Source organism: Ptychodera flava, chromosome 17, assembly GCF_041260155.1.
Source record: "Ptychodera flava strain L36383 chromosome 17, AS_Pfla_20210202, whole genome shotgun sequence".
In the NCBI taxonomy this organism is placed as follows: Eukaryota; Metazoa; Hemichordata; class Enteropneusta; family Ptychoderidae; genus Ptychodera; species Ptychodera flava.
This window is the reverse complement of record NC_091944.1, coordinates 877,801-905,585: the sequence shown is the minus strand read 5'-3', so window position 1 is coordinate 905,585 and position 27,785 is coordinate 877,801. Positions and strand designations below refer to the sequence as shown.

General features: G+C 38.4%; 1 protein-coding gene across 1 annotated transcript; it reads left to right on the top strand.

The window, feature by feature from the left end:
* The first annotated feature begins 1,830 nt into the window (after nt 1–1,830).
* On the top strand, nt 1,831–27,214 carry LOC139115095 (NACHT, LRR and PYD domains-containing protein 12-like). Its single transcript, XM_070676987.1, has 4 exons — nt 1,831–1,978; nt 5,169–5,375; nt 6,049–6,156; nt 23,744–27,214. Exons 1-4 carry the CDS (start codon nt 1,843–1,845, stop codon nt 25,726–25,728), a joined length of 2,436 nt encoding a protein of 811 aa, XP_070533088.1. The 5' UTR covers nt 1,831–1,842; the 3' UTR covers nt 25,729–27,214.
* The last annotated feature ends 571 nt before the right edge of the window (nt 27,215–27,785 follow it).

Sequence of the window (27,785 nt, the reverse complement as noted above, 5' to 3'; positions counted from 1 at the left end):
ACGATGAAAGTAATCAAAACTGGACAAAGTTATCAAAGACGACACTATCCTACAATCCAGACAGATCCACGTGGAAGTTATGAAAGTCGGAATGATGCGTTCAATAAAGAGCAGCCTAACTTGCTGGAACAAACTACAGCCGGTATGAAAATGGAAATAAGACTTAGAGTGTCTTTATAGTTATACTATCACAGCGTTAGCTTTTAAATGATATTTAAATGAATGAATGAGTGAATGACAGTTGAATGAGTGATGCGCTTAATACTAAAAACAGTTTACATTGATACTGCCCATTATGGCTAATAGTGCAGAGATGTATATATAGTGAGTTACTATGATATTAGAAAAATGAAATACAGATATGTGATGCGGTTTACGACTCCGGGTGTTCACCCCTTTTGGCCGCGAGCTCCCTTTTATATTGAATACCATATATTTAAAATTCGGGACCTCAGCCTATGCCTAAACAGTTGAGACCGGCCCTTGATAAAGTTTTAATAATACCAATATAATTATGTTAATGGCATTGTCAGAACATAATTTATTCTTTATCTTGTGCTCACTCCCATTTCCTTTGGCCTACCGCCTCCTGAAACAGCTAAAGTTTTCGGCCACTGTCCGGTCTGAGAGGAAACTAACGTATGCCTTTATAACTTCTTTCATGACCAGTCTATATAAGTGTGCTGAAATATCCTTCTTTTAATCAATCAAGAGACATCAGAAAGGTTTAATTAAAAAGGGAAAGAAGAGTTCGGAGAGGAAATTTGAGCAACATTACAACATTACAACCCATCGCTTTGTTGAAAATGTTCAGTCAATCTAAGAGCAAAGCAACAGTGAAATGCTTGATCGCTCCGGGAAATAAAATTCATACATCATCAATACCGTGTGCAATTCGATTGACTTAAACAGCACCCGCTCACCTTTTCCGCAAACTATTGAAAAAGAAAGCGTATTCTTAAAAAGCTGTTCTGGCCTAACTTTTTTGTTTAAAATGTAACTCCAATGTTCCGTTTGATAGTTATTTGTTGTCAAACATAAAGTAAAGATGACCGATATTGACGTGAATGTCACGATACACTTATGTACATTCCTTTGAACTTTGACACTAAATTTCTTACAGAGGTTTCGTCTTCCCATCAAAGAGGTATTCAAGCTAGGCAAGAGTATAACGAACAACCTTCATCTTTAACCCAAACGAGTACTTCAGTCTGTGAAACTCGGAGTGGACCTGATACACAACAAACTAATTTGCTGCCACAAGCTACACATGGTAAGATATTCACAGCGAGGCTAGGGTGGCTAGGGTGGTTTGCTCACCATCTTCAGATCGTTTCTTCTATTCTTCCATAGTTCACACCAGATATTACTTACTTCAGCTCCGTGTGTTACATATGCCAATCAATTTTTTATTGAAAGGTAGTGGGGGTTACGCCGGACCTGAGAATGATATCCTTGTATTGGTTGCACAAGTGGTTGGGGAAATAACACTAATGAAAGATGTCCGTGCTTACGTAAACGAAAGTCCGAGATTATATTCACTCCTTCCTCGCCCATCAACTAAGAATAATTAGGAAATATGACAATAGACAGCAGGTGAAAGGTCATGACCTCTTTCCCACTTTGCACAGACATCTTCCACTCTACTCTACCGTATTAAGTCCATAACAAAGATACGTTGCACTCACCTGTCCGTGGCCTGAATCTGCCTGTTTATGATAAATGTAAGTGCACGTGGTCAGGTATAGGTACGAATATACACGGGTCTGATTTTCATTATTTCCAAATTCGACTAAGGCTTTACGGTAACTTTCATGTTTTACAGGAATTTTCTCAAATCCCATGAGAAGTGGCAATGAAGGTGCACAAGATGTCATGCGGCATAATCCTGAACAAATACAACTTCCAGTACGCAGTGAAGGCCGGAATGATTCATTCAGTAAAACCCTGTTTAATTTATCGCAAGAGATTACAGATGGTAAGACAAATGTAGACAGTAGTGTTATCAGGGGCGTTCTAGTCAACGGCTGGTCAATTTATTCGACATCGAAAATAAATGTATCCGAAAATCATTATCAAGTCTCTTCCACGTTCCGCCATAACTTTCCAGTACTGATTTCAATGAGAGAAAATAATTTAAGCTTTTAAATCAATGCAGTAAAAAATTGGCCGACTAGCGGGAAATACAGTACTCGTTAAAATAAAGAGCAAAGTTAAAACAAATACAGTAAAATACTAACCGAACCAGCGGGAATAAAACACTTGCAAAGCAGAGACTTAACTGCGCAGACGTTTCGGGTGCAACCCTTCGTCAGTACTAAAATCGCTAGAGAAACGTGAAAACACAAGAAAGAAAAACAGCCAATCAAACAAGGGAACGATCAAACGCGTTAAAATATGCATTCATACCGGCTGGTGCCAGAGTACTGAGTTTAAAAATAGTGGCCTGTTCGAGTTTATGGCGGGTAGAGTCTGTGGTGGAAATTAAATTTGGTTTATATATTATTATGATTATTATTATTTATTAGACTTTGCTACCAAAATACCATAACAAGTACAGACAGGTTGAATTGTTACATGATATAAAATAAATCATAAAATCACAAAAAAACTACACTATAAAACTCGATTAAGAAAGTTAAAATATGTGAGCATTATAAAAATTGTAAAACTAGCGAACCATAAGCATAAAAAATCACTTGTTGGTCATTTACTCATGGTTAATTAAAAATTGCAACACTTTGCAAATATGTGTGATGAGGAAGAAAGTGGTAACACCAAAACTACGAGCTGACAAAAAAAATATTTCTGATAGTTACAGAGAGCATATGGAATAAAACTATTTTGAAATCTTTGTGTGCGGCATCTAAAAGTAGCATATTGTTTTGAGTGGCGAGTCCTTCTGGTAGTACCAGGGTTCATCAAGTAGTTCAATCTATCACCATCAGTACAAATTTTCTGAAAGAAAGATTTACATAACATGTCTCTTCTGTGCTGAAGAGTGTTGACACTAGTTTGAACAGATTCTTGATAAGACTTCTGTGGAAATATAATTCTAAGTGCTCTCTTTTGTATTGATTCAAGAACATTTGACTGGTCTAATGTAAGACCATTGTGCCATAATGGACATGCATATTCAACTACAGGACGTATAATTGAGGTATGTATGTTAACAGGTGTTTGGTGCTCAACCAGATCTTTTAAGAAGGGTGAGAAAGTACAAGCGTTTGGACGCTTTGCTGTAGATGTAATCAATGTGGTCAGACCATGAAAGTGTATTATTTATCATAACCCCAAGAAGGTTTTGGACCCTTACTCTTTCTATGATTGTACCATTTATTAAAATTTGGGGAATGTCTGGTTTGTTCTTCTTAAAGCAGATTAACAAATCTTTTGTTTTATCAGGGTTCAGTTTCATATTGTTTTCCTTAGACCATTTAGTTGTATAATTTACAGCCTCCTGCATGGAGCTTTGATAAAGAAATGACTCTGACATACTAGTATCATCCATAAATTTGTAAGTCAGGGCTTGTGGTTTCAAATCGCTTATCATTATGATAAATAATAAGGGACCCAGCCACGACCCCTGTGGTACAGCTCCATGAATTTTGATCCAGTCAGAGACCTCCCTTCCAAGTATAACACGTTGTTGCCTATCACAAAGGAAAGCAGCGATCCACTGAACCAAAATTGCAGGGACATGCATATCTTCTATTTTTTTGATCAAGATATTGTGATCAATAAGATCGAAAGCTTTTGAGTAGTCTAAGAGAACAACATGTGTTGTTTTGCCTTGTTCAGCAGCTAGGTACCACTGATGGAACATATCTATCAAGCAATGTGTTGTTGAAGTGCCCTTAACTGCACCAAATTGCTTTGGGTCAATTTTGTCTTCAACCACTTCAAGAAGCCATCTACCAATAAATGACTCAAGTACTTTATACACAATACAGGTGTCAAAGCTATGGGACGTAAGTCTTTAGAAATTATAGCAGACACTGCCATGTCAGACCGGCCGCGGTGGGGTGGTGTACAAAAATGCTTCGCCACCGGGTATGCGAGCTTGTTGTCGGTCACAGTGCGAAGATGTTCAGCAAAGCGATCGCCTAGGCGACGCTTTGTTTCGCCAATATGTAGCATGCTGCAGCGTCTGCATTTGATGCATAGATGATATTAGCCGACGTGCATATGAACACGCCGGAAACATTGACTCTACCACGCGGGCCCTGAATGAAATTGGTTGTAAAAGTATGCGGGCAGGTGTTACACACTCGACGGCCACATGATGATGTTCCAGTAGCGCAGTCACTTGCTGCAGTTTTATCCCTCTTTTGAGGTCATTTGTAACTTTAAATCAATGGCCTGTTAGAAGTATTAGAAAAAACGCTAAGAGGCGAACACAAATAAATATCTGTAATACGTGTTGTTCGATATTGTAAATATTCTCTGAGGAAATTGCGAGTTAGGTTCATGGATGGTAACGAATACTGATTTTAGTTTTACTGTTGCACCGTGGCGTCCAAGCGCGAGTGAGTTAAAAATACCAAAACAACCATCTTAATGTCTCTGAAAATAACTGGAAGTTCTTCAAATATGTAAAATTGCTCCTTTTCACTATTAAAGTCTCTTTAGGCAAATCTGTTCAATTACTTTGTAAGTTTTAAATTTATAATTACGTCACTGTTGCCGTTCAAGGTCTATATACTGTAATTTTTAAACTTCCAAGTATTTTTGTTGTGTTCATAAAGTTTTTCGTCACGAGTAAACAATATCGAAATGCTTAGTGTTGAATCTGTTTACAGAGCTGGTATATGTGTAATGTCCGAATCTTTCCCGGAGACGAAAACTTATTGAATCAATAATAATACTGCATCTTTGTCTTATGTTTGCAGGGTTAGCATTTCATTTATCGACACGTGGTTTGCAGACCAATGAAACAAAAACTCGATAAAGGAAAATTAATATATTATCACAGATTAGAGGTCGTGTCTGTCAGCACAACACTAATATTGTTTCTGCTATATATAAGCATAATACTACCCTCTGATGCACCAAACCTTCAAGAATTTTCTGACAGTTTATTGTAATTTAACTCTTGAGCTGAGGTGACGGCAAATGGCTTTTCTTAGTAAATAAAGGTGTTATTTTTCATCTCCTCTTTCCGACAGATAAGTTCAAGAACTTAAAACATCTCTGTAAGGAGAAGCTGCCCAGACGAGAACTTGAGTCAATGAAAGATCCCTGTGATTTATTCGATGCTTTACGTCAGAAAGGTTTAATTCGTGAATCAAACACAGCAATGCTGGAGACTCTGTTGTGTAGAATTGGCCTGAATGCTATGGTGGAAAAATATTTGAAACCGTCAGCGACTCAAGGTAATTTGACGTTTAAAGTGTTCATGACGGTGTTGACAAATATATTTGTATATTATTTCTTTCACTTTACTGCTCATTTTTCCCGTAACTCACAATTTTCTTTTTACATTTTAACATTGACCTCTTACCCAAACGCGAACTTCCCACTCCTTTGTATAACTACATGTAGTACAGTGCGCCCTCGCCGGTGACCTGGAAACCCAGGCAATTGTAGTGCAGCAATAATATATATTTTAATGCATAAACAGTAGGGATGGTTATGGTAATTCTCTATATTTGTCCTTTAAGATTTTAGTCTATACTATAAAACTTTTCTTTAAACACTCCTTCAGTTTCGTAAATACAATTTATGCTGCCTTTCCTTGTAGGACGATAAAAGACTCTGTAATTATGCTAACAAGAAAACTTTGCAACAAAACCAAGTTGAAGGCATTAAATGCATATTCTGATTTAGCTGGAATATCGATCAGATATCTGTTGATACATCCTTTTATGAAATGTTCCATGTTGCTCTAAATAGTTGTTGGAGAAAAGTGTTTGTTACAGGATCTGGATCATTTCTTTGCGTACGTGGGAAGCACTTCACGCAATCCATTTTTATATCCTATCACCTTACATAAAAATATAACTTTGCAGTAAAAATAGTTTTGTTTTGATCTCTTTACTGTTACAGAAGTCTCGCCTCATACAAGGGCAACTGAAACTGGGCAATATCATCCTCCAAACACGACTCCGTCCAATTTTGAAAGCCAAAGTTATTCGTCACAACAAGTAACTGATGGTAAGATAATGTGCATAAAAATTCATATACGCAGACATTCTGTAACTGACAGAGTTGGCCACCGGAGGCCAGGCGGCTAGTCGCCTATCGCTTGGAGGAGTTTCCTCGTGTAGTACACACTGCGTATCGTCGCCGAGGGAAACCTTTAACCTCTACTCTTTGTGCTCATCGATCGCAGCTTGTTTGTACATGTAGTTTACAAAACTCTCCGAACAGGAACGATACATATTACACACTACAAAAAACCAATCAATCAACCGATAAGTAAGCAAATCAATCAATCTATCAATAAATACCGAATAATATCGAATCCTCTAGAAATTCTACTTCTTCGGAAAATTAGGACTTTTTTACATACCTCTGAATAATAGACCAACTGCTGAATGAGAATTTCAGCAAATGAGCCATCAAAATATATTGTTTTTTCGATATATGGACTGATATTTCTATGCATCGAAAGCATCGATCACGTCGGGACGACATAGACAACATATCAGCCCGACGAAAGTCATAGTGTAAACGCAAACATCTGTGATAGACTTATCCGCTCGTAGTTCGTTTTCACAAAGTGATTTTCGATGAACAGGGGACGACCTTACCTAAAATTCATAACTGTTTAACAACCTTCACCTTAGAAATATGCATTAATTTCTGGTGTGAATTCACTTACTGATAATTTAATGCTCGAGCCTTGCAACGTGATCGTGATATAAGTATTTTTTGCCCTTTACATTGAAGAAATATAAAATGTATTGTCTTTCTAATTGTGTTCGATATTTAATCAAAATTATTTCATTCCTAATTCCTATCCTAATTTTCCCGATCACTGTCACACCTCTTGTGACGTGTTCGGCCAACACACACAGACAGACATGCCAGGCCTATGTATTGTACATCAAGACAGACAATTCGGGCGATGATTTTGCAAAACGATTGATTTTGCAATGATTTTGCAAGTGTTGGATTTTAACGCACTTAAGTTGACAGTAGAGTAGACATGACAATTCTAAATGTTTACCCGTAATGTCACCAAATGACACACCGCTTCAATAGCTTAATTTCAAAACTTTATTCAACAAGAGGAAGATAACCCCTTTGAACTCTCCAACATTAACACTGCATGGTTTCATTGCACCACTATCTGCCACAAAATATCCATCCTTTTTTTGCGTTGCAGAACAGTTCATCTTGCAATGTCATATTTATGGCTGGCACGTGTCTAATTTTCACCCACAATGACACTGTTTCAACAGCCAATTTTCAAGTTTCTACAGAAGGCATGACCACCCTAAACATGACCACTCCAGGTTATCCTTTTTTCAGTATTGCAGAAAAGTTGATATTGTAATTTTACATTCTCTTTAAGCTTATTGCTGTTACACTGTACAGTGCATCCCCAGATTATTACTGATAACGTATTCGATTATCCAGCATCGTGGCCCTAGATGTTTTCTACATCAGACATTGCCAAAACTATGCAGTAATAGCAGGAATGTGCCCCAAAGGCTCATAATGGACTAGGCAAACTTTGTACCACACAATGTTCTCCGCTTCGCATCGTACATAATGTTTTGCAAATTTTTCTTTCGTCCAGTATATAGCCTGGGACGGGGTACATTATTGCGTATATATTGACTTGTTAATAATTGTTGGAAAATAATAATTATACTTTTATTTATGTACTGGCATTAAAATAGAGACGGAGAGGGTCATGATTTTTCTTACATGGATCTGGGGAAGGTAACCATATCTTATGCAAAAGTTTGCGGGAGAGTCTCCATTTTTCAGGCGCCCAGTTTTTTGAATCGCGCCGATGATCCCCCCCCCCCTCCCCCTGTTATTTCTGTCCAGGCCCAATGTTAACCATCAAACATGCCCGTGCAGCCATCTCAACACGACAATCATGTCTTTGGGAATTTTCGAAATTGTCCTTTATTAATTCGACCTGTACAATTGTTTAGTGGGAGTACGTTTGCCGGACAACAATGCAGTAGTAAATTTAATATTGCCAAAGTAAAGTGAAAAACACTAAAGATTGTCAATTGTTTTGTAGTACTGTAAAATTTCAGTGATGCTGAGTTTTTGAACACTTGAAGGAGATGGTTGTTAACACTTCGTGTTCAGGTTTAGAACACCACTGTTAATAATATGAACACTAGTGTTAACAATATTGTGATGTAGCCACTCGATAGTTAATATTATATGATATTTTATGACTTGAATTTAGTTGGCATGACTGACAAATGAATGACCGACAGTGACCTATAGTAACCCCTTCTGCACGTGGTGCATCGTGAGAACGATTCCCTTGTTTATTTTCGTGACCTTTGATGTAACCGTTCATCCGTCTTTAGTGAATGTATTGTTTAACAACAGCTTAAGTCATTAAACACCGACCGGACGCTTAAGCAGGACCTCCTGCGTTATGTTGACAGATTACTGATGGGAGCGACCTTCCTGTCCTTTGCACCACAGTCCCTCTATCCACGTGGATAGAGGGACTGTGTTTGCACGTATGCCGACTGTCTTTAGTTAATTCTTTAGATAATGATAGACGCATACCAAAGTCATGACAAAGCCAGATATTCACCCAATATAAACTCTGCATTTTAGTGTGTTAAAGTAGAAGCCGTTCAGAACCTGTTGCGACGCTCGAGACGACGTTGACCGAGACAGACGCCTAAGTACTAGACTAGTGTGAGACATAGAAGTTTTACCGTGTAACCTTACGTTACTCAGCTGAATAAAGTGCTACGACTTAAAGTGTATTTTGTGTACCCGTTGCCGTGTCTACTGCCCCGACGTTCACAGTGTACGCACCCGATAATAGCTACATCACAACCACGCTACGTGACATATTTGGTGTGCAGCGGTTTGGATCGACTCAAGCCAGCGCCTTCTGCTCGACGTGATATTTTGGTGCCGCTCATCGTTCAAAGGATTGGTACGTACATTTGTGTTGCTCGAACATTGCTTGTATTATTATGCCAGGCCGTAGACAACGATCAATCGACACCCCTGCTGCAAGATATCCTGATATGGCCGGATATACCGAAGCCCGAACTGTTGTAACTCCATCAAGATTTTATGGAAGACTTGGTGACGACGTTGAAACTTTTCTTAAAGAGTTTGATCGAGCTGCCAGAGCTAATAGGTGGACAGACGAGAGAAAAGCCGAGATTTTGCCCGCCTATCTACGAGAATTTGCAGCCGACTTTTGGAATGACTTGAACGATCATACCAAGTACGACTATGACCAAGTTACTGCGGCCTGAGAGAAAATTCCTACCAAAAGAAACTCAGAGACTTTTCTACAACGAACTGTATAATCGCAATCAGAAGCCAGGTGAGCCAGTGGAGGAATTCGCTAGAATTATACAGCGACTGACTCTGCGTGCTCACATGGATATGCCCCGTGAGTTTCAGTCTGAGCTCATGAGAGAACATTTCATCCGTGGATTGCGCTCGTCTCTGAAGCGAATGGTGATGTCAAAAGACCCTGTTATGTTGAAGAGGCCGTACGTGTTGCAAAAGCCGAAGAGTGCAATGAAGAGCTTGTCAACGGTAAGAGTGATGTTTCATTATTCTCCACATTAGACCCCTTCAGTGCTAAATCAGCCAGCCAAGAAGACAAGACTGTGGCTGCTGTACAACCGCCCACTTCCGATAATATAATGCAATCGATGTTAGAGACTTTGATGAAGAGAATGGAGACAATGATAGACGAAAAGATGGAGAAAATTAATGCCCCGTTAGAAAAGAATTCTGACTCTGCTGATAAAGCTGCCCCAGCCAACCGCACAGCCAATCGAGATAGACGTTTTCAACGTAATAGAGGTGCGCCCGGCAGAAACCAGCGAACCACCGATGGGTTGCCGATCTGTAATATTTGTCACCGTGTTGGGCACGTGCAGCGTCATTGTCCTGATCGCCAAAATCAGCGACAACAGCCGCAAATGTCCCAGCAAATGCAGCCGACCGCTGGATATCCATTTATTCAGCCACAGCAGCCTGCACAATTCAATCCACCGACTTGGTTCCCGCCACAACAGCAGCAGCAAGCAAGTCAATTTCAACCACGACAACAGCAGAATTCGTCAAACTAGAAACTGCCGTCGGACGAGGGGATACCCGGATGGCAGACGTTAAATTTGATGATGTCCCCGGATTAATAGATACAAAGGAAGTAGACACCGATGACGATAATGAGAACTAAATACGGACTTAGGGACTGGTCAGTTTCTTCGGCCTGGGGGGTGGTTTATTTTTTGCCGACGTCAAAAAGTGGCTGATCCCCCCTATTCCAAATTTTGAAAACAGGGTGATCCCCCCTATTCCAAATTTCAAAAAAAGGGTGACCCCCCGGCGCCGACATAGGTAAAACAAAAGGTGGACATAAATTATATATATATATATATATATATATATATATATATATATATATATATATATTATATATATATATATCATATATATATACGTATATATAAACTATATTTTACATTTTACATATATTCATATTTTAAATAGTCATTCTATGTTTTAATGAAATTGTTGACATGTCAGTTGTAAGATAGGAATTTCAAAGTGTCAGTCTTAAAGTTTGAATACAGTTCATTTTGAATGAGTTGTATTTTGAATGAGCTGTGAATGTATTTCTCACTTTCTATGCTTAACCAGATGTCCTGAATTGTTGTACAGAAATGGATGACAATCATTAATATCAAAGAGGAAAAAGCAATGAATCAAAAACTTTGATGGGTGTTAAGACTTGCCAACTATCCAATTAAATCTCCTGACGAGCCATAGAGCTCTTTTAGCCAAATCTGATGTGTACAGTGTCTGAGAGGACCTTCTCTTGTAACATTGAAACCATAAAAGCACAGCTAATAATGACAAAAACTGCCTTTTTTAACTGTTATTTTGTTCATAAAAAAGCATCTTTCTACAGAAAACCTGTGTCACAAAGGAAAATAATTGCATCAATGAGAAGGAAATATATCTTGTCATTTTTCTATCCCTAAAATAAGTCACTGTATCAAATATATATTGTGAAATATTGTGCATGTTGCTTTCTCATACTGAATTCTCATAGAGAGAACAGAAAAGTATCAGGAATTTGTCATCCTTTTCATATGAAATGCAGATTTCATAATGGTACACTTTCACTAAGCAAACATCAAGATATCTCTGATTTATTAAAGTATTGCGCCGGAAGGGCGCGCCGAAAAAATATGAAACATCCTGATATCTCTGATATATATGCCTTGATATTAAAGTCATGCACCTGAAGGGCATGCTGAAAAATGTCTGATATATTAAAGTAATGAGCTTGAAGAGCACGCTGAAAAATATTGAACATACATATATCGATCTCTGATGTATGTATGCTTGATATGTTAAAGTTGGGCGTGCTGAAAAATATGACTGATTATTAAAGGTACGCGCCCGAAGGGCGCGCCGAAAAATACAACTCAATGATGAAATTTGTGGCTGACACTAGCATTTTAGGCAATGATGAGCCTGTTTCAAAATTCAAAAACACACTGACCCCCCCCCCCCTTGGGCATTTCAAAAACATGGTGACCCCCCCTATCACCAAAGTCAAAAACAGGGTGACCCCCCCATGAATCCACCGCCCCCCAGGCTGAAGAAACTGACCAGTCCCTTATGTTATTGGAACAATTAATCATAGCTGTAGTATTGACGGAAAGATGGTGATGATGATGTCAAGATGTTAACGGACACTGGATCCGGAATGACGATAGTAAGTGAAAAGTTACGTCAAACTTTGCCTAGTTTAAGGAATAAACCGCTGTTGCAGACATCTGGAATTTTTGTGAAAACATTGGAAGGAAACAAACTATACATCGTGGGAAGAATAGAAGTCGACTTCGAGATTGCCGATAAGAAATTTCCCTATCCTGCTTATGTTATTGCCAATTCCATGTATGACTGTTTGATCGGAGCTGATTTAATGAATGATATCGGACTTGACATCATGTTCACTAAACAACAAGCCACCGTAGAGGGATGTGATACCCCGCTGGAAGTTAATGGTGGCCGTAGTAAAAGTTGTGTGAAAGACTGTTCGGTAGTCGCCTTAGAAACTTTAGTAGTTCCTGCCCGTTCACAAAAGAGGTTCATGGCAGCCATAGATGTAGACGATGGACATTGTGGCCTTGTGGAAGCGCGCCCACGTGATCATGTTAAGTTGGGCGTTGGCTTGGCAAGGGCCTTCGTGACTGTAAACAATGGGCGTGCCCCTGTTCTAGTTGTAAACTCAAGAGATAAGCCTGTGAAGATATACAGATGTACGAACCTTGGTGTGTTTGAAACTGCTGACGACGATAATGTTATTGCGTGTATAGCAAATATGGGTGCTGAAAATGACGACGTGTGTAATAATGATGATCACCCAGTGAATGCCGGTTCTAGGCAGACGTGCCTTGACGAGGACCGAGGAAATTGCGACCCAGGCGAATTACCGGCAACCGGCCCGGATGAGGTGTTGCCCGAAGGTGGTAATTTGAGGAGCCGCGTGAATCTGTGCGAGACGACGGATTTGTCTGCCGAACAGACAAGACAGCTGGACGAGCTGTTATTGGAATATGACGATGTATTTGCGAAGAATGACAACGATTTGGGAAAGACAAATATTGTACAACATCGTATTGACACTGGTGAGCATCCTCCGATTAAGCAACGCCCATATCGCGTTCCCGCCAGTCAACGACCTGTTGTACGAGAACATATACAGTCTATGTTGGACAATGACATTATTCGACCTTCGACAAGCCCATGGTTGGCCCCGATTCTTCTTGTTTCCAAGGTGGACCAATCGCAATGTTTCTGCGTTGATTTTAGGAAAATTAACAATGTTACGAAGAAGGATGTTTACCCGCTGCCGCGCATCGACGATAGTCTGGATGCCCTCGGGCAAGCACGTTATTTTTCGACTATGGATTTAGCATCAGGATATTGGCAAATTCATACAACGGACTCTATGAATTTAATGTTATGCCCTTTGGATTGTGTAACGCGCCAAGCACCTTTCAACGCTTAATGGAATTAATACTTGCTGGACTCAATGGGAAATATGCCTGATTTACCTTGATGACGTCATTGTGTTTTCGAAAACATTCGATGAGCATCTCCGCCATTTGCGTGAGGTCTTTGATCGATTTCGAAAAGCCGGACTGAAATTGAAACGTAGGAAATGTCACTTCTGTAAGACTGAAATCGAGTACTTGGGACATGTTGTGACCCGAGATGGAATTAAACCGAATCCTAAGAAGATTGATGCAGTAAAGAACTATCCGCGCCCAAAGGATGTTCGCAGTGTCGAACTACGAAGTTTCCTTGGATTAGCATCATATTATCGACGATTTGTGCAGAACTTTGCCAAAGTGACGTCACCGCTAAACAAACTGTTGATGAAGGACAATGTGTTTAATTGGAGTACCGAATGTGAAGACGCTTTCTGCACTTTGAAGTTAGCGCTTATTTCAACACCAATACTCGGATACCCTGATTTTGATGAACCCTTTGTTCTGCATACAGATGCGTATGACTCTGGCATTGGATCTTGCTTAGTACAGGTACGTGATAAGAAAGAAGTTGTTATTTCTTATGCTAGCCGAACTTTGACAAAACATGAGAAACACTATTCGACGATTGAGAAAGAAGCTCTAGCCATAATTTGGTCGATTAAGCATTTCCGACCATACTTATATGGTAGACGCTTCACTGTTATTACTGACCACAACCCACTGAAATGGTTAATGACTATTAAGGAGCCTACAGGACGACTCGCCCGCTGGTCATTGACCTTGCAAGAATATGACTTTGAAATTCAACACTGCCCAGGGACAAAACATGGAAATGCAGATGGACTTTCCAGACGACCGCAAGACGATGATGAAGACAAAAGTGCATGTGACTTCATCATCGCAGCGACAGACAGCCCTGGACTTCAATTAGACCGAGTTAGAGAATTGCAACGACGTGATTTGACTTTGCAACCGCTTATATCGTACTTGATCGATGATGAACTTCCCACCGATACAAAGACAGCTAGGAAAGTTATTTATATGCTGACCAGTATGTTATCGACGATGGTGTACTGTATCATCTGTGGATGCCCGCCCCAGGGAGACGGCGAAGAGACGTGCGTAAACAGCTTGTCATTCCTCGCGCCCTGCAGGACGAAGTGATGACGTCATGCCATGACGAGGTCACCTCAGGTCATCTAGGGTTCCACAAGACGTACAGTAAGATACAAGAACGATTCTATTGGTTGGGAATGTTTAAAGATATTGAACACTGGTGTAAATCGTGTGTTGACTGCTCTACGAAAAAGACTCCAAAGAATTTACCAGTTGCACCGTTACAGCCTATACTTGTTGATGGCCCCTTTGATCGTGTAGCTGTTGACGTATTAGGACCACTTCCAACTACTGAACAAGGTAATTGCTTATTATTGTGTTTTCCGATTATCTTACACGTTGGCCTGAAGCCTTTGCCGTTAAAAAGACAACTGCGGATGTTGTTGCCCGACTGTTAGTCGATGAGATTATTGCCCGACATTCTGCGCCTCGGACATTGTTGTCTGATCGTGGTAGAAACTTCCTGTCGACATTGGTGCAAAAGACTTGTGAATTAATGAGTACGAGAAAGGTTAACACATCGGCTTATCACCCGGAATGTGACGGATTAGGGGAAAAATTTAATGGACTATTATTAACAATATTAAGTATGTACGTCAATCATAATCAGACTGACTGGGATCTATATTTGCCAATGGCATTGTTTTCGTACCGGACATGTAAGCAGGAATCGACTAAGGAGTCGCCTTTCTATACATTGTACGGAAGAGAACCGAGATTACCAATTGATGTTACCCTCACAAAGCCGACAACGACCTTCACTGACCCTAAGGACTATGGTGAGACAGTGGTTCAACGATTGTGTGAAATTCAGCCACTTGTCCACGATAATATTCAGTTAGCGCAGCAAAAGCAGAAGATGCAGTATGACAAGCGCGCTAAGGACATTTACTATGACATTGGAGATAAAATATGGTTGTATACACCTGTTAGGAAACGAGGATTATCACCGAAGTTACTTCACCCATGGCATGGTCCCTATCGTGTTGTGGAAAAAGTAACACCTGTGAACTATCGCCTCGCCACGTGTGATCCGCGACGCAAGCAACAAGTTGTGCATGTGAATCGAATGAAACCATACACGGACCCTAACAATAGATCACATGAATTGCCAGACACTGACAATGGAAACACCGATACTGACTCTGTAATTGACCCTACGGAAAATAATGACACTGTAATAGACACTAATGACATTATTGACCGCGATAATGTTAATGAGAATCCCATACTTGATACTACCGGAAGTAATGGCGATGACAACGAAACTGATGATGTGTATCAGGCCTTGAGAATTGTCGATCACCGAACTGTAACTAATTCGGACGGTCGTCATGAAACCCGCTATCGTGTCAGATGGAAAGGTTACCGCCCTAAAGATGACACGTGGGAACCACCTGATAATATACTGGACAAAGGACTGATTACTGAATACGAATCTCGGACATGAATGAACTCTAGACTAGTGAATTTAGAACTTTTCGTGATTTTCTTTTTCATAGAATTTTCAGTATGGTATCTGATATGATTTGATTAGTTTTTTTTTATTTGTAGATCGAGCGAGGACGCCTTTCGATCTTGGTTGGGAGGTGTGATGTAGCCACTCGATAGTTAATACTATATGATATTTTATGACTTGAATTTAGTTGGTATGACTGACAAATGAATGACCGACAGTGACCTATAGTAACCCCTTCTGCACGTGGTGCATCGTGAGAACGATTCCCTTGTTTATTTTCGTGACCTTTGATGTAACCGTTCATCCGTCTTTAGTGAATGTATTGTTTTAAGGGAGCCATTCGTTATTTACGGGGAGGGGGGGGTTGGTGGAAATCAGGGGGGTTGACTTTTACAAAACCGCTTTTTAGGGGGGTCAAATTTTACAATCAATGATTGAAGGGGGGGTTAAATTTTACAAAGGTTTGTATTGAGTTATGGAGAACAAAATTGACTTTGGAATTTCACCGAAATGTTGCTTGTGTAACCGATGTTTCGAGACGGCAGAATAATAACCGACCGAAGCTCAGCCAAATTTATTTCTCTAGCAGGGCCAACAAGTCCGAGACTGGCGTTAACCTCTCTAGAGCAGCAACAAAAGTACGTAGTCCTGAGTACAGGTCTGTGTGTTCCTGGCGTATACGGCCTCCACCACAGCCCTGCAACGGTCTGTGGAGATAACTGGGGTCTCTGCAGCGAGATTCAAAATGGGGATCTCCATGGGTAAACAACTTGTCGAGTATGTTAACCTACAAATTAACCTGTTTTTCTTTTTTAACATTACACACTTGTGTTTATGAATAGTTTGCAATATTGCAACATTCAGCTATAGGCCACCTAACACTTTTAAGAAATTTGAAAACTATGAAAATCCAATTATCCCAAATTAGTTTCTATCGTGTTCGTACGCCAATTGCAAACAAACCCGAGATGCTAACTCTCTTGTAAATCTTGATAGGAATCTCATCGGGTCCGACGATGAGAGTAATTACAACTGGACAAAGTTATCAAAAACAGCACTATCCTACAATCCAGACAGATCCACGTGGAAGTTATGAATGTCGGAGTGATGCGATCGATACAGAACAGCCTAACCTGCCGGAACATACTACAGCGGGTAAGAAAATTGAAGTAATACTTACATTATCTTTAGTTATACTGTCACTGCATTAGCTTTCAAATGACATGTGAATGAATGAATGAATGAGTGAATGACAGTTGAGTGAGTGATGCACTTAATACTAACAACCGGTTTACACTTATTCTCCTCATTATGGCGAATAGTACAGAGATGTATATATACAATGTAGTGAGTTACTATGATATTAGAAAATGAAATACAGATATGTGATGCAGTTTACGACTCCGGGTGTTCCACCCCTATAAGCCGCCGCCTCTCTTTTTATATTGAATACCATATATTTAAAATTCGGGACCTCAGCCTATGCCTAAACAGTTGAGACCGGCCCTTGATAAAGTTTTAATAATACCAATATAATTATGTTAATGGCATTGTCAGAACATAATTTATTCTTTATCTTGTGCTCACTCCCATTTCCTTTGGCCTACCGCCTCCTGAAACAGCTAAAGTTTTCGGCCACTGTCCGGTCTGAGAGGAAACTAACGTATGCCTTTATAACTTCTTTCATGACCAGTCTATATAAGTGTGCTGAAATATCCTTCTTTTAATCAATCAAGAGACATCAGAAAGGTTTAATTAAAAAGGGAAAGAAGAGTTCGGAGAGGAAATTTGTGCAACATTACAACATTACAAACCATCGCTTTGTTGAAAATGTTCAGTCAACCTAAGAGCAAAGCAACAGTGAAATGCTTGATCGCTCCGGGAAATAAAATTCATACATCATCTATACCGTGTGCAATTCGATTGAATTAAACAACACCCGCTCAACTTTTCCATAAATTATTGGAAAAGAACGCGTATTCTTAAAAAGGCTGTTTCTGGCCTAACTTTTTTTGTTTAAAATGTAACTCCAATGTTCCTTTTGATAGTCACTTGTTCTCAAACATCAATAAAGATGACCAATGTTGACTTGAATGTCGCGATACACTAACTTACATTCCCTTGAAATGTTACTCTAAATTTCCTACAGGAGTTTCTCCTTCCCATCAAAGAGGAATTCAAGATAGGCACGAGTATAACAGACGACCTTCATCTTTAACCAAAACGAGTACTTCAGTCTGTGAAAGTCAGATTGTACGTGATACACAACAAACTAATGTGCTGCCACAAGCTACGTATGGTAAGATATTCACAGCGAGGCTAGGGTGGTTTGCTCACCATCATTAGATCGTTTCTTCTATTCTTCCATAGTTCACACCAGATATTACTTACTTCAGCTCCGTGTGTTACATGTGCCTATCAATTTCTTATTCGTCGTCATGCGGTGAAAGGTAGTGAGGGTTACGCCGGACCTGATGATATCCTTGTATTGGTTGCACAAGTGATTGAGGAAATAACACCGATAAAAGATCTCCGTGATTACGTCAACGAAATTCTGAAGTTACTCACTTCTTCCTTGTCCATCAACAAACAATAGTTAGGAAATATGACAATAGACAGCTGGTGTAAGGTCATGACCTCTTTCCAATCTTGCACAGACATCTTCCACTCTCTACTCTACCATATTAAGTCCATAACAAAGATACTCTCCGCTCACGTGTCCGCGACCTTATCTGCCTGTTTATGATAAATGTAATATAAGTGCACGTGGTCAGGTATGGGTATGAAAATACCCAGGCCTCATTTTCATTATTTCCAAATTCGACTAAGGCTTTAAGGTAACTTTACTTTTTACAGGAATTTTATCAAACCCCATGACAAGTGGTAATGAAGGTGCACAAGATGACATGCGGCATAATCCTGAACAAATACAACTTCCAGAACGCAGTGAAGGCCGGGATGATTTATTCAGTATAACCCTTTTTAATTTATCGCAGGAAATTACAGACGGTAAGACAAATGTAGACAGTAGTGTTATCAGGGGAGTTCTAGTCACCGGCTGGTCAATTTATTCGACATCGAAAATAAATTATCCGAAAATCATTGTCAAGTCTCTTCCACGTTCCGCCATAACTTTCATGTACTGGATTTCAATGAGAGAAAACAAGTTAAGCTTTTAATCAATGGTATATTAGAAGTATTAGAAAAAACGCTAAGAGGCGAACACAAATAAATATCTGTAATACGTGTTGTTCGATATTGTAAATATTCTCTGAGGAAATTGCGAGTTAGGTTCTGATTTTAGTTTTACTGTTGCATCGTGGCGTCCAAGCGCGAGTGAGTTAAAAATACCAAAACAACCATCTTAATGTCTCTGAAAATAACTGGAAGTTCTTCAAATATGTAAAATTGCTCCTTTTCACTATTAAATTCTCTTTAGGCAAATCTGTTCAATTACTTTGTAAGTTTTAAATTTATAATTAACGTCACTGTTGCCGTTCAAGGTCTACATACTGTAATTTTTTAAACTTTTAAACTTTAAAGTATTTTTGTTGTGTTCATAAAGTTTCTTGTCATGTAAATAATATCGAAATGCTTAGTGTTCAATCTGTTTACAGAGCTGGATACATCTGTAATGTCAGAGTCTTTCCCGAAGACGAAAACTTATTCAATCAATAATAATACTGCATCTTTGTCTTATGTTTGCAGGGTTAGTATTTCATTTATCGACACGTGGTTTGCAGACCAATAAAACAAAACTCGATCTATGAAAATGAAAATATTATCACAGATTAGAGGTCGTGTCTGTCAGCACAACACTAATATTGTTTCTGCTATATATAAGCATAATACTGCCCTCTGATGCACCAAACCTTCAAGAATTTTCTGACAGTTTATTGTAATTTAACTCTTGAGCTGAGGTGACGGCAAATGGCTTTTCTTAGTAAAAAAGGTGTTATTTTCATCTCCTCTTTCCGACAGATAAGTTCAAGAACTTAAAACATCTCTGTAAGGAGATGCTGCCCAAACGAGAACTTGAGTCAATGAAAGATCCCTGTGATTTATTCGATGCTTTACGTCAGAAAGGTTTTATTCGTGAATCAAACACAACAATGCTGGAGACTCTGTTTTGTAGAATTGGCCTGAATGCTATGGTGGAAGAATATTTGAAACCGTCAGCGACTCAAGGTAATTTGACGTTTAAAGTGTTCATGACGGTGTTGACAAATATATTTGTGTATAATTTCTTTCACTTTACATCTCATTTTTCCCGTAACTCACAATTTTCTTTTTACATTTTAACATTGACCTCTTACCCAAACGCGAACTTCCCACTTCTTTGTATAACTACATGTAGTACAGTGCGCCCTCACCGGTGACCGGGAAACCTGTAGTGCAGCAATAATATATATTTTAATGCATAAACAGTAGGGATGGTTATGGTAATTCTCTATATTTGTCCTTTAAGATTTTAGTCTATACTATAAAACTTTTCTTTAAACACTCCTTCAGTTTCGTAAATACAATTTATGCTGCCTTTCCTTGTAGGACGATAAAAGACTATGTAATTATGCTAATAAGAAAACTTTGCAACAAAAAAAATTTAAGGCATTAACAATGCATATTCTGATTTAGCTGGAATATCGATCAGATATCTATTGATACATCCTTTTATGAAATGTTCCATGTTGCTCTAAATAGTTGTTGGAGAAAAGTGTTTGTTACAGGATCTGGATCATTTCTTTGCGTACGTGGGAAGCACTTCACGCAATCCCTTTTTATATTCTTTCATCTTGCATAAAAATAAAACTTTGCAGTAAATATAGTTTTGTTTTGATCATTTTTACTGTTACAGAAGTCTCGCCTCATACAAGGGCAACTGAAACTGGGCAATATTATCGTCCAAACACGACTCCGTCCAATTTTGAAAGCACAAGTTATTCGTCACAACAAGTAACAGATGGTAAGATAATGTGCATAAAAATTCATATACGCAGACATTCTGTAACTGACAGAGTTGGCCACCGGAGGCCAGGCGGCTAGACGCCTATCGCTTGGAGGAGTTTCCTCGTGTAGTACACACTGCGTATCGTCGCCGAGGGAAACCTTTAACCTCTACTCTTTGTGCTCATCGATCGCAGCTTGTTTGTACATGTAGTTTACAAAACTCTCCGAACAGGAACGATACATATTACACACTACAAAAAACCAATCAATCAACCGATCGATAAGTAAGCAATCAATCAATCTATTAATAAATACCGAATAATACCGAATCATCTATTAATTAGGATTTTTTTACATACCTCCGAATAATAGACCAACTGCTGAATGAGAATTTCAGCAAATGAGCCATCAAATATCTCTGCTGTCCTTGATATATTGATTGACATTTCTACGCATCGAAAGCATCGATCTCGTCGGGACGACATAGACAACACATCAGCAATCGTATCAACACATCAGCAAGACGTATTGTAAACGCAAACAACCTGTGACAGACTTTATCGGCTCGTCGTTCGTTTTCACTCAGTCATTTTCGATGAATAAGAAACGATCTTACCTGATAATCATAACTGTTTAACAACCTTCGCCTTAGAAAGAACGATTTCCTATCAGAATTTTCAACTCTACTGGAAATCGTCGTTCCATTTGATTGCTGGAGATTTCAATTTTCATATGAATGACCCAGAGTCATCAGACACAAGTAAACTCATTGATCTACTGAATTCAAAGAATCTTCAGCAGCATGTAAATCAACCAACCCATGTGTCTGGACACATTCTTGATCTGCTGATAACACCCTCATCTGATCGATTATTGGACGAAGTTGGTGTTTCGGACATACTTACGTCGGACCACAGTCTGGTTCATTTCAAGATGACTGTTTCTCGATAACCAAATGTAAAAGTGACTTGGTCAAGACGAAATTTTCGATCTATTAATCGCGAACAGTTGAAGTCGAAGATATCTATGGCATTGTCAACCTACTGTAACAATCAAACTATGGATGTGGACGATCTTTGTGCGGGATATAATGTGGCTGTTTCTGCAATTCTCGATGATCTGGTCTTAAACATTCACTGACAAGCCAAGGGCACCATGGTATAATGAAGAATTGATGACTATGAGGAGGAAGGTCCGTCAACATGAGCGAAAGTGGTTGTGTTCTCGTCTCATCGTTCATCGTGAAATATTCGTTTCCTCGCGGTTACAGTATAATCGACGAGCTGATGAAGTGAAGTCTGATTACTACCGGGATCGAATAAACACTGCAGACTCTAAAGGACTTTTCGCGATCGTTGATGAGCTGACTGGATCGAAGAAGACCAGTGCAAAGATTCAGCCGACAAATGTCCCTCCTAATGAACTTAATGACATAATTTGAAATTCTTCTGGCAGAAAGTAGAGAAATACAGAAAAGGCCTAGTTCCAGTTATTGACAATGCGTTTTATCCGTTTCTCAACTGTTCGTTGCCATCTTTTAGTCCTGTCAGTGAACATAATGTTTTAAAATCATTTTTAAAATCAACTTCTAGATCGTATATTTTAGATATTTTACTCACTTAAGTTTTTAAAGATTGTATTTATGAAATCGCTCCATTTTTAACTCACCTTTTTAACAGCTCGCTTTTATCAGGTACTGTTCCGAACGTTTTTAAACTGCTTTGATAAAGAAACCTAGTCTTGATAACAATATTCTTAAAATTACAGGCCAGTTTCAAATTTAAGTTTTCTGTCCAAATGTTTAGAGCGTATTGTCGCGGATCGATTGAAAATCTATTTATCAGAAAATATTAATTGTATGCACTATGCCAGTCAGCTTATCGTAACACGATTGGAATTAATTTGGGATGATTGGATGGTGAAGTAATGTCGATTGAATCTACAAATGTTATCTCATCTGCTTTTCTTTTTATATTACACACTTGTTTTTTATGAGTAATTTTCGATATTGCAACATTCAGCTATATGGCACCTAACATTTTTGAGAAATTTGCAAAATATGAAAATCCAATTATCCCAAATTAGTTCCAATCGTGTTTCGTGCAAATCACAGTACTGAAACTGCATTGCTTAGGGTTCATAATGATATCATGACAGCATTAGATTCACGAAAGGATGTCATTTTGGTTATGCTGGATTTATCAGCTGCTTTTGATACTCTGGACCATGAAATTCTTCTCAATAGATTGCAGTGTCGTTTTGGAATAACAGGTTCAGCCTCACAGTGGTTTCGTTCCTACTTATTAGGCCGTGTTTTAACGTGTTTGTATTAATTCCACAACATCACAAGATGCTGTTCTACCATTTGGTGTCCAACAATGTTCTGTCCTAGGACCTTTACTTTTTACTCTTCACACATCTCCTCTTGATGATATTATTTCTTGCAATGACCTTGATTACATGCTTTACACTGATGATTCTCAGATTTATGTTGTTTGTAATAGTCCAGGCGATGTTAAGTTGGATCTTGAATTATGCATTGATAATGTGCGTCAATGGATGAGGTCAAACATGCTGATCCTAAACGATGAAAAAACTGAGGTAGTTCACTTTTCATCGCGTTTTAAAAGAGATGTGACTAAACTTGACAGTCTCAAGATCGGCATGTTCGATGTTACCTCGTCCATCACATTTAAAGATCTTGGTGTTCTGCTCGATTATTGTGTACTTTGTCACATTGCAGACTATAAAAAGACATGGATCGCACGTATGACAAATTCTTCCGTGTTTTGACACGAGTTATCCCATAGCCATGTCATACCAGAGACAATACACAATACAACGATCGTTTATAGAAGTTAAGATCCTATCGGTTTTGTATATTTTGACACAATTTACTGTTGTAGCACTCAGATTATTGAGTATGCAATTCATTTATTATTCATGTATTTGAGTGTGACAAATGATAATTCTTGTTGCAGATTAACTGTCGAAAATATTTGATTTTTACTAGGTGCGCTGTCTGTTAAACTATCGGCATTAGTTGGACTACTAAAGAACAAGTACAAACATCACTACTCTAAACTCCTACCAATTCCTTGGAATGATGACATTCATCTCAATCTTCATGAAGTGTACACAACACTGGAAGTGAAAAAAGTAAAGGGAGTGACTCTTAAAATGGGTAAAGCTCTAGAAAATCTTCATGATATGTTTAAATCGTCTGAATCATCTGATACCTGGCGTATAAGGATAGAGGGCGCACCAGCTATGGGAAAGTCAACTCTCTGTAGAAAGTTAGCTTACGATTGGTCTTGTGGTGAGTTACAGCAGTACACCCTGCTTTTCTTTCTGGAAATGAGACATGTAGTAGAGCACGATATGATTGCCGAAATATGCAATCAGCTGATACCAGATGACTTTGACCTTTCAAAGCAAGAGCTCTCAGAGTTAATTTTAAAGTACGAAACATCTGTGATCTTCTTGTGTGATGGGCTAGATGAAGTAGATGACGGTCATTTGCCAGATACTGAAATTCCACGACTCCTTTCAGGTGACCTCTATTACCAGTGTACAGTAGTTACCACCACAAGACCTCATCTTTGTGACGAATACTTGAAAACATATGATTTGTTTTTACTAGTGAAGGGTTTCACATCAGACCGCACAAATGAATACATTTTAAAGTATTTCAAGGATGATACCAATAAAGGTGATTTATTGATCCAACAAATTGAAAAACAGAAGGTTGGGACAGATTTTATAACAGATCTTCTGGAGAATCCATTACATGTCTCATTTCTATGCATTCTTTGGGAATATCATAAGTTACAGGGTTACTCTTTCCCAGAGACACTAACCGAACTGTACTCTGAGATACTTGAATGTATCCTAAAGAGATACTGTGCTAAGAATAACATTGATTTAATAGATAGTGATGTACCTAGGGATATTATTAGTGAAATAGATGCCCTAGCCTTAGATTCCTATACCGCTTACAGAAATAAAAAAACAACGTTTGATAAGTCAGATATCTCCTCTGAAGCATCTCTCAACTTTGGATTATTAGTGAAAGATCTAGGACATGCTTTACGAAAATTCAAGGAAATTTATTTTTTCTATCACATGACATGGCTTGAATACTTCACAGCATTGCATGTGTCATCTCAACTGAAATCAAAAAACAGCAAAATTCTTCAGGAATTTATCAAGACACCCCACAAAAGCTTCCAAATACTAAAATTTATTGCTGGTAATGTCACCAAAGAGACAGGAAGTTTGTTTTTCACGGAATTAAACAAGAAACTGCAGAAAATGCATGGAAAGCTGCAGTCATTGAACACTAATTGTGAGAACATGAGAAAAGCGTTAACATCTCTTCAAAACCGTTATGGTGATTTTATAAAATTTTTGTTTGAATCAAAGTATTCTGAAGCCTTAATTACCTGCTTTGATGTAGTACACCAGGGATCCATAGTTTACACACATGGACAGAATAGAGAACTTAAAAATAGTGACCTTTACTTACAGCATTGTAAATATTCAACTTTAATCAATTTAGATAAAAAACAGTTCAGCTTTCAAAATTTCCTACACTTGTTGCAACTCATTGGGAAAAACAGAATGACTCTTGACACACTATGCGTGCTAGGATTTAAAGACAAAAAGATCAATAGATGTTTAGAAATACTAAAAGAAAATCCAATTCATGTGAAATCTCTCACTATTTATTCACAAACTTGTTGGACACTGACAGATACTGATAATTTGGCTGCTATAATAGAGAATTTCAGGGGAGAAAGTATCACCTTATCATTAAATGTTGATGCAGGAAATGGAGGAAATAACTCTGGGTTAAAAAATGTAATTGAAAGAATTAAAGAAAACACATCAGTGAAATGTTTCAAATTTAAAGCAGATCAATGTGATGACATACTGCAGACAATGACACACAATGGTACACAAGAAATTGTTTGCATTGTGGTGACTCTTCTTTGACAGATGCATCAGTCAATGCTTTATGCTCCTTCCTTGAAAATTGTGATACTACAGAGTCATTTAAATTGTACCTTAATTTGATGAGATCAGATTTAACTCCAAAAATTAAAACAGCAGTGATGGAAATAAGCCCCAGCTTGAAATCACTGCACTTATTGCATCCTTATTCTGAATTGTACAACGCTTTGTCAGCTAACATGACATTGAATGATATAGGTATGGAGATCAGCAGTGGAACAGCTGAATCAGTTTGCAGTGTTATAAAACAGAACAAGTATGCCAAGTCAATGACAATTTATGACTACTACATCTATGGTTTTACTGATGAGATGTGTCAGAGCATAGCAGCAGCTCTGAGGGAAAACAAGGTTCTGAAACACTTGAACATTGAAACCCTGTATGATGACGATGCATGGAGTGCTATGAACAATCTACTAATACCTGTCAGCAAAGAAATAGAAACAAATCAGGTTACTCTGGATTCAATCACACTAAGGGCACTCACTCACTCTGCATGTACTGAATTACAGTCAATAGTATCAAAGCAGGAAAAACCAGACAATTGGTATCATCAAGTTTATCCATCAGTTTATTCAGAGTATCACTATCATCTCATACGCTACACCTCTGAGCATTCTTCTAATGCTATGTAAATATAGAACAGTAGAAAGTTTCCATTTGTATAGAATGCAGAATGTCTGGTATAGAATATATATTCGTAATTATCTTATCATTACTTCTATTATTATTGTTGTCATTAATTTACATTTTTATAACTTGCAATGCAATCATTTTTCTGTATATAAAGTATTGGATGTACAATGTATATTTTTATATGTTAAAAATTCTGTATATCAGAGATGTATTTCAATATTTTTTCTATGGAAAGTTATTGTATGTTGAACATAATCGAATATTATGGAGTCATAATGTTGTGCATTAATTCCGTAATCATTTATAGCATGTTTTGTCTATTAACATCACTTAAATGTATGTTATATGCAATGACTGTCCATGGAGCAGTTGAAAATTGCTGGAAAGAGGCACCTCTCCCATGATGCACTGGGAGTTGGCAGCACAGAGTGCAGACATTGATCAATGATGATGGAATTGTTGAGGGTGAATGAACTCAGGTATTTTTGATTTTGTGACGGGTACATTTCCTGTTTAAATCATTTTAAGAAGTGTCATTGATCCTTACTGAGTTCCCCATAGCAATAATAATAATATTCCCTGTGAATGAAATCACACAATCACCTCTGTTCTTATGCATTAGCAAACCTCATAGCATCTTCAGTGAATTTAAATCCCATTTCTCTCTAAATATATTTCAACAAAAGTCTTTGCAATATACAAATCAATAGTATGATTATTTCCAGTGTGACAAGTTCAAAAGATACTTGAAAGTACCATAACTGCCCTGTCATCTGCAACTTTAGATGTACATTCTGTATTTTCTTTGCTGCTTGTAAAATATCTTTACTACATCTACTACAAATGATGTTGCAATGCCTTGTGTTCAACCTGTAAATACATCCTGTCTGTGTGTCATGTACAGTGTTATTGTTGACAACTGAACTCCAGTCCAGACTGGAATTTATTTGTCAACAATGACAACTGAACTCCAGTCCAGACTGGAATTTATTTGTCAACAATGACAACTGAACTCCAGTCCAGACTGGAATTTATTTGTCAACAATGACAACTGAACTCCAGTCCAGACTGGAATTTATTTGTCAACAATGACAACTGAACTCCAGTCCAGACTGGAATTTATTTGTCAACAATGACAACTGAACTCCAGTCCAGACTGGAATTTATTTGTCAACAATGACAACTGAACTCCAGTCCAGACTGGAATTTATTTGTCAACAATGACAACTGAACTCCAGTCCAGACTGGAATTTATTTGTCAACAATGACAACTGAACTCCAGTCCAGACTGGAATTTATTTGTCAACAATGACAACTGAACTCCAGTCCAGCGACTGGAATTTATTTGTCAACAATGACAACTGAACTCCAGTCCAGACTTGAATTTATTTGTCAACAATGAC